This window comes from Stigmatopora nigra, chromosome 18, assembly GCF_051989575.1.
Source record: "Stigmatopora nigra isolate UIUO_SnigA chromosome 18, RoL_Snig_1.1, whole genome shotgun sequence".
Taxonomy (NCBI): Eukaryota; Metazoa; Chordata; class Actinopteri; order Syngnathiformes; family Syngnathidae; genus Stigmatopora; species Stigmatopora nigra.
The window spans coordinates 6,852,041-6,860,788 of NC_135525.1; the positions used below are offsets into that span (position 1 = coordinate 6,852,041).

Here is an 8,748-nt window from a genome sequence, read left to right on the forward strand (position 1 = left end):
AAAACTATTAAAAGGCACAGGTAGACAATTTTTAGAGGTAATTGAGGCAAATAATCTTAATTTTATGTTAGACGGAATTTGGGATTATAATCTGTTTATTTTTCAAAGGGAGGATTATCACATTAAAGTAGGTACTGATCCGGGGAAACAAATCTTTATGTAGGACTAAATCATTTTACATTTAAAAGGAGGTATAAATCCTATTAGAATTTAGTTTTGTTAAATTGAGGATAAATCTTAATTCAAAATTGGAATTTAAAAGGACACATTATCTAAGATTTTTTTATAATTATCAAATTGGGGGAAATAAAAAAAGACTGATATTAAAATCGATAGAGCAAAGTTCAAAACATGTTGTCACATGCAAGTGAGTCAGTGTGTGTGTGTGTGTGTGTGTGTGTCAGTTTGGATCAGAATTAATGCCAGAATCAAATGACTATTAAAAGGGGGGAAATAGAGTCAAAAATAAGGATTGCTTTTATCTTTGTCAAGGACAAAATGCAGTAAAATATAGGATGAAAATTGTGAGCGAGCTGCAACAGTGTTTTCATTTTCAAGGTGTGCACAATAGAGAATGCTGGAAAAAAAGAGACACTGAGGTTGGTACTGGGGAGGGGGGGCTAGGGGTGAATTGCAGTGCGGCATGGAGGGTTCCAATTTCCTAAATGCCTCGCCTTCGCCTTAACCTTGTAAAATGAGATGACAGGTCCTAAAGCGCAGGACTTGTAATTGCAAACATTTAAAATAAAATAAGGAGACTATTTAAAAAAAAAAAAAAAGAGGGAGGAGGGGGGATGTTATAGCAGCGCTTAAGGCTCCCCGTGGCCCCGGTGGGAATTGGTGAGGTGCATAATTAAACCCGGCTAAATAAATAACATGAATATATTGATGAACTTTGCATTTGCAGTCATTACACAATTACTGTACAGCTACTCTCCTAAAATAACAGCCTTGTGAAAACAAAGTGAATGCACGGACGGATGGATTCTTGTCTTTAACACTATTTTGACACATGCAAATAGCAGCACATTGCAGCTCATTTGCATATTTCATTGCTGCATGTTTACTATCATTGAATGGGTGAAAAAAGCATTTTTGATGAGGGATTTGCAAATAACAGCCACATTAACCATTTATTAAATTTTTAAAAAGCTGCAGAAATATTCAAAATTAATGCATGCATTTTTTTTGCTATTTAGTATTGTCATAATATGTGTGATATTAAATGCACACCTGGCCTCTTTTTTTACATTAGCCACATTAGCATGTTAGCTTTGATGACTGACAGGACTAAGGATCCGCTCCAAATGTACACTTCACGGACAGTTGCAAAAGTGCACTTTTGCCAAACGCTCTGCATTTTGCCCTTCCTTAAACGCCGGCGACAATGTAGCTTTTGCCGTTGTAGTTGTGTTCCAGTAAGGTGGAAAAATAGGGGGTACTTACTGTGCGTGCTGTAGGAGAAAGTGGTCCATTGGGGAGGTAGGGGCTCGTGAGATCCGGGATCATAATAAACGGATAGCCCGGGTACGGTGGGCTCTTGAACAGCCCTCCATCTTGCCTTTTCGCTGCTAACATGGCGTGACCGGAGTTGCCGTGGCGTGAAGGAAAGGGGAAAAGTTTTTCACAATCAAGAAAATAAAGGATCAAGGGGAGAATGTGTGGACTTTATAATGGAAATCGGAACTCACCCTCTTCTAAACTTTCTCGCGTTTTGTCTCTGAAAGTTTCTGACCGAGGCGGAGGCCGTCTCTCCGCCTTAAATGAGGTTGGAAAGGGACACAAACAGGCAATGAACAAACACAGGGATTGCGTTAGCGGGGGAGAGATCCAGATCGACCGAACTTTCGCTTCGAGTTGGCCGGATCGGGAGCCGGCGGCAGCGGTCACTCGCCTCAGAGTTGGCCGGGGGGCGGTGGAGGCGGCGCACGGACTGTGGGGCTCGGAACTTACCTCAGAGTCGGACGAGCTGTTCTGATTTGTTTCCGACTCGTTGACGAGCGACGATTTGACGTCCGCTAAATCCCTTTCGGCCGACGAGTTTTCCGAGATTTTCTCCTCCTGTTCCCCTTCGTCTTTAAAAGAGATCATCTCATCGTTAGCACCCAGATCGTCCCCTCCACCGCCGTTAAGTTGCGGCATTTTCACTCCTGTTTTCCCCCCACGAGCTTCACTGATGGCGGCTAGCTTGCTGCTGCTGCTCTCGGTTAGTAGTGGCAGGGGTGGGGGGGAAGATCTCCAAAAGGAGAAACTTTTTTAAATTAAAAAAAGGACCCCTCGCCGTCGAAAAAGTCCCACTTTCCGCGACTTCGGGGTGTCGATGGTGGCGTTTCCCCCTCCAGTTAAAAAAAAACACACACACACGCACACGCAGCGTGTGGCGTTCGCGGTCCCACAGAAAAAAAAGTCCCAAAAAGAAAAAGAAGGGGGCTCTTGGTGGAAAAGGGGAAGCCGGAGAAGGAGCCGCGGTGCTCGGATTGAGAGAGTTGAAGTTGGTCGGAGTGGTTTTCAGTTCAAAGGCGGCGCTGATTGACAGATAGAGAGGGATGGAAATAGAGAGAGTCTGGATTCGGGATTATTGACAGGGAGAAACACACAAGAAACTAATGAGATTCAAACAGGGAGGGACTTGAAGTGACGTTTTCATGAGTAGAAAAAAAAGAGAGGAGGAGGAGGAGGAGGAGGAGAAGGAGGAGGAGGAGAGAGGAAGCCGGCTGTGTTGGAGCATGTGAAGCAGGACAGTGAAGGCAACACCGCAGGAAAAAAGACAAGGAGTTGTTGCTCACATGAAATAAAAAATAAAAGCACACATGGGCGGGCTCAAACAAGGAGCAGCTTCACCATTCCCTCACATATATTTACATTTTTCAATATTTCACCACCTTCTTCTGCTCAAAGGCCTTCAAAAAAAGAGAGAAAAGTGAAACCTTGTTTTGTCTGCACTGATCTATTTTTTTTCATCATATTAGGTAATATTTCCTCACATCTCTTCTTTTTTTTGTTGCATCGTGCCTGTCTGACAGGTGAGATGTCCTGTGGGACTAACTTGAATTCCTCACGGCTGCTTTTTTATTATTATCCTCAGCAATGGGCAAAATTAGATAATTCTTTTTTGGGGTAAATGATGCTTATTAATAAGAGACATGTTTTGCTTAATATCTTCCAACCATAGACTGGTGAATCAAAGAGAATTGTTAAAACATGTATTTCAAATCTATATATTAAAAAAAAATATCATATTTTTACTTACCACCATCTGCCAGCCAACCAAAATAATTAATCAATCTCAATTATAATCACATACAAATAATCCAAGAGGAAATATTGCAAGCTAACATGAGCTGCTTCCTATAATTATGTAAATATAATATAAAATATAAAAATGTGCATTCTGAAAATGATTTATAACGTTCAAATAATGTAAATAATTTTAAAAATGATTATAGGTAAGTGCAAACATGAAAGGTTATCCAAGCATTTGTAATATTTTAATAGATACATTTTCCATGTATGAGCTGCATTATATTTTATACTAAAATAAGTCTATAAGAAAAATTAAATTACTTAACACCATCTTAAATAATAAAAAATATTCAGTCATAAATAGTCAAGATAGTCAAAATAACAGTCAAAATAAAATTGTCGTTTATGGGCAGAAAAATATGTTTTTATGATCAAAATCTGAATAAAAGACCTCCAAAAACTGCTCTAAAGACTCACCCATAATGTAAGTAAAAAAATAAAAAAAACAGGGTAAGGAGGGGGCGGAATCCTGCATCTTTTTTCCTCAGGTTTGTGGATGTGCACATGATACAAATCAATGAATAGCACTGCTTAGCTTATCTCCTCATTTCAGAACATCCCGGCTCCCTTTTGAGCTGTCATTTAATGGAACCATTACCCGAAACCACAATGAATTTCACATGGAAACACACAAATGACACAATCTTAAACATGACATTAGAGTTTCTAACATTCCAGCCAATTAAATGTGAATGTAACATCCATTCCACAAAAAGAGGGCCCTCAAATCCTAAGCCCACCTCCCCAACAAAAGCAGACGATTATCGAAAGGTAAAGATAACTACAACCAATCATCACTGCCAGTCTGACCTTGACTTAAAAAAAAACACACACATATTGGAATAAAATTGCAATTTTGTTCCAGAACACAAAAAAACAGAACAAATAGGATTTTAATTACCCATCAGGCACCTGCCGGGGAATTTACTTCTCCTCCTTTGTTGCCAACATTGTCATTTAAAGTCATAATTACATGTACGCAGCTTTTTTTTTTGTTCCTTCAATGTCATTAATGAAATAATGTAAGATACTTTCCATTCTAATTTACGTCAATGCTAATCTTACGTGAAGGGATTTGTATTCCACACGTCGGGAAAGACGTGCAAAAAGAGGCGAGAGAGAAAAAAAATCTCCCCTTTCGGGTGATCAAGTCATTATACATAGATAGGCTTTAAATATATATTTATATATTGCTTCCGTTTTCTCTTATTATGCTATAAGAATAGCATGCCTGCTCCCTTGCCCTTTCGGCGCTCTAATCATTAGAGAATAAAAGAAAAGAAAAAGCTTTTGTATGCAGCGCTTACATATGAGTATGTCCCAAAAATAGATGGAAAACTGGATTGTTTACCAAAGCCTCAAGGGCTAGTTTATCTTATGCAGTAAATCTTAGTTTAAAAACAAATAAAAATGAACACATCCGTCCTAACTTTGTTAGAGTTTCATTATATTTCATTAAAGAATTAAATCAGTGCCTGCTAAGAAGAAGACGTCCAATTTATTTGGAATGGGACACCTGACCACAATCAGTGCTGCCGGATCCCCCTAGCTAAATGTATTTGACCTCTATCCATACCAGTAGGGATAGGTACTGAAATACTATGACAGTCACTCTCATCCATCCCAGTTTAAATTTGACCTATATATTATATAATATATAGCTAAATAAAAAAATGTAATCAGGGAAAAAACTCATAATAAATAATAAAATAAGCTTACTTAATCAAAAAGTCCTGGAAACTACTCGTTAGTGATGAAAAATCACCAAAATAAATCGTGCCCTGATAAGCTATTTGAGTTGGTGTTCCACCTGGCTCAATATTGAGTACACTCACTTTTACATAAGTATCAAAATTACCAATTATTACAATACAAAAGGAGTATTGTTCCACAAGTATCAATATTAGGTCATCTATACATTCATGTACAAGTTACTCAGATATGAATCATCAGGCTAAGTAATTGTAAATTTCCAAAGACCAAAGTTAACTTCCTTTCGCAAAATAAAATAAAAAAAAACAAGAAACCTATACAAACCAACAATGACAGGTTATGGCTTTCAAACTATTTCTTTTTTTTATACTGCCACAATGTCAGCAAAACTGTCATAAACCGAGGACTGACTTTAAACACCAAAATCAATAAGTAGCGAGTTAATGGTAGTTACCGTTATGACAACTGGTGCAGCTTTTCACATCATTGTGGATATTCAAAGCCACTCATCACAAAAGCACGATGGCGACCGCCAAGCGAGGCCACAGAATGCCGCCATAAACAAGATGACGTTTTTCAGCGACACACGCGATAGTCATTCATCACGGTCTGTGACAAGACCTAAACTTGGCGGACATGTTGTGCACCTTAAAGACCTATGAGCTCACACAAAAACAGATGGACAAACAAAAGCCAAAAAAAAAACTTCTGTCTTTTGGCTTCTAAATGCTTTTCATTCACATTTTGACAACTAGAAAGATCACCATCTATGTTTATTCAAACCATGGTTAGCCATGTTGGATTGAACTTTAAGGGCGGCCATTGGCGGTGATAGACAGTGAATCCAATTGGATTGGGATGTATGGCAGCGATCATTAAAAGGGACTCAAACCTGATAATTCAAAAGCAGATCTATTGAATGACATCAGGTTGCTGTTGAACCCAACCCCCTCTCTCTAAAAAAAATCCAATGTTTTGTCCCAAGCACCCCCCTCTATGTCTTTTGGGTCTTATTAAGGACAAAAAGTGCTTTAAGAGCATTTTGTTGAAAGGTCTTCCTCAAACAGGAAGCAGGAGGGTCATTTTGTGACAAAAGCAAGGAGGTATGAGGGTCTTCTTCAGTTCAGCACAGTTCAATTCCAAGCCTTTTCGGACCCCCCCAAAAAAACACAACTGAATTGCAATTTGGGGACCCATAATAAAGGCAAAAGTGTCTTTGCAAGTCTGCATGTTTGGGGGAAATATAAATTCCATTTGGAATTGCTTAAAAGTCATTTAATGCGCAAAGTGGATGACTTTTCTCCCGGGTACACATATTTCTTTCCCAGATTTTTATCTTTTTGCATTGATAATTAAGCCATATTTCAATAGGTTCTTTGTCAACCGGCTTGTGAAAGTTAACAGACTTGGCATTGCTCATAGCAGATTCCAAAAAAAGTTCTTTGGATCATACAATTATGAGCAACAATTATTATTATCATAATAATTATGACCGCAGACAAAGTCCAAGCCAACATATTTAATACAGTTGAAATCAGCAAAATGACATACCTGTCAACCTATACGTTTTTTTTTTGTATCATTTCAAGTTGTGTATGCCGTATTTCCCTATATAAATATAGTGTGTCAGCAAGCAATGTACCCAGACACTCAAACTGTCAGCGATTGGCCGAGTTTGACTAGTATGAAATGAATTCCCAATTTTAGGGTTTAACAACAAGCACATTTTAGGATCATTTTACAATCAAAGTGATACATTTTTTTATCATTTTTTAAATACTGAACTTTCTTAAAAAAAAAGAGAATAGAAAAGAATAGAAAAAGTGCTCTAATACACATAGAATGAGTCTAGTTATCTCAAAATTTCACACTTCATGTTGCATTTTTGTAAAAATCAAGCCAAATTGACCTTGACGTTGTCCCTCATTTGCTCATTTGGCATTTATAGCTTTATTTCTGCAACTGCCAACAATTGTTGGTCGGTAAAAGCTGTTGAATCCTTTCATTCCACTTTATTTTTATTTTTTTTAACACAGTACATTTATTAACAAGCGGCATAACGGTGACTGACCTTGAGTCAAATGACGGCGCAAACGAGAGCAACGCGTGGCTTTCATTAGCCGGAGGGACGACGTCGTTGGGGGGGCTATTGTGCTCGCCACAATGCAAAGTCAAAAAGGACGCTAAACATCTTCAAGGTTGCAATGGCGAGTGTCACGGCGTACTCTTTATAAACAGATACATGCACATCTGAACATACATGTATTCATCAGGACGTTTAGAAGGTTGGTTTTATTGGTGAAAGCACGCCAACGCAAGGCGACACGCTTGCGCCAAGCAGTGGTGGAACAAAATAACAGCTTGTAGTTTCTGAAAGTTACAAAAAAAAAAAAATAGGGATAGTAAATATATGTTTAAGATTTTCAAGGTTTTCACACGTATAAAACTAATTTCAGCAAGTTTGAAGAATAATCATTCTGGCAATGCATTGGAGAAGATTTGTGAGGAACTTGCTGAACTTCCGCAGAAACCAGAAAACTGAAAAATGTGGTTTTGCCTGTTTGTTTTCTGTCTTCAAGAGATTTTTAAATATGTATAGCTGGTTGAAAAACAATTAGAATTGGCGAATCAATAGCCAGGTAAGCTAGAAATTGTCTTTAGCTTTAAAAAATCCTTTAAAACCATATTTTTTTACAAAAGAAACAGACTTCTAGGCCTTGTTTTGATCAATTATTGAGATCTGGTAGCAGTAATATGGTGAAAGCGTTTTAAAAACAGGAAACTTCTGCAATGCTTCTGATTTGGTTGCTTAAAAAAGCAGATTCAAATACAACTTTGGGATAAAATCCTTTAAGTGTAAGTTTCTGAGGTGAGGGTTTATTCATGGTTGTCTGTAAACACATTTGTTACAATTTCATTCTTGGATTTGACATTTTCTAAATGTAGTAGTTTATTTTTATCTGTTAGTCCAACACTGTACGGATAGAAACTGACACAACTGTTGTCTTTTGTTTCAAATTTGAAGCCTGTTTTTTTCCTTCAATTGATTAGCACTCAGGTGTTTCCCTTTTTCGCCCCAAAAATGAATCATTAAATAGTGTGTGATCACAAGTAAACACATCCATACATCTGTACAGATAGCAAGTAGAGTTTTGGGGCTACAACCCTTATGGTGGAGTAAAAAAAAACAATCAATGAGCCTGAAGTTTTGCATCCAAAGGGTCTTCTTCTTCTTGTGTAACAATCAATTCTGCGTAAATGGCTGCAGGATTTAGTCCGATGAATTTCAATGAAAGTGGAGCTAATGAGTTTTGCAGCCTTTTGCACCCGCCTACAGTCGTTCCCTCTGATGAATAATGAATTTTTTTCGGGCTGATGATGACATATTTTGGTCACAGTGGCGATAAACCAGACATGATGTCATTCATAAAACAGCACCTCCTTCCCTCATTGGCTCATCAACATTCAATCAAAAATATTGTCCACAATGGTAAAGAAACAGTTTTTTTCATTTTATTTTTAAATATACCTATTTTTGTCTGGGCTGACTTTGGGGGAAATCTTGACTACACCCCAGACTGGTCGCCAGTCCTTTAAAGAGACAGACACCCATTCCCATTCATGATAATAGTAAGGAATCGACTCCACGCTAAATGCGCCAAGTCAGCCCAAAAAACACTTAACCATCGGATGGAAAAAAAAACAAAGTTGTGAATTTCAATGTTTTTTTAT

The 8,748-nt window shown here is 38.0% G+C and overlaps 1 protein-coding gene across 25 annotated transcripts in view; it reads right to left on the minus strand.

Annotated features, from left to right (window-relative positions):
- The window catches only part of tcf7l2 (transcription factor 7 like 2), a 78,160-nt gene extending 75,430 nt beyond the window's left edge, over positions 1-2,730 (minus strand). For 7 of the 25 annotated variants that reach the window (XM_077738452.1, XM_077738445.1, XM_077738443.1 and 4 more), the window contains exons 1-3: positions 1,954-2,725; positions 1,692-1,758; positions 1,447-1,571 (exon numbers count right to left, since the gene is read on the minus strand). In XM_077738452.1, coding sequence (XP_077594578.1) covers positions 1,447-1,571; positions 1,692-1,758; positions 1,954-2,142 — 381 coding nt within the window. In that variant the 5' untranslated portion in view covers positions 2,143-2,725. Of the gene's footprint in view, positions 1-1,446; positions 1,572-1,691; positions 1,759-1,953 lie in introns of all 25 variants that reach the window. The other 18 variants (XM_077738450.1, XM_077738447.1, XM_077738466.1 and 15 more) reach the window with 8 other exon arrangements.
- Positions 2,731-8,748: the final 6,018 nt, after the last annotated feature.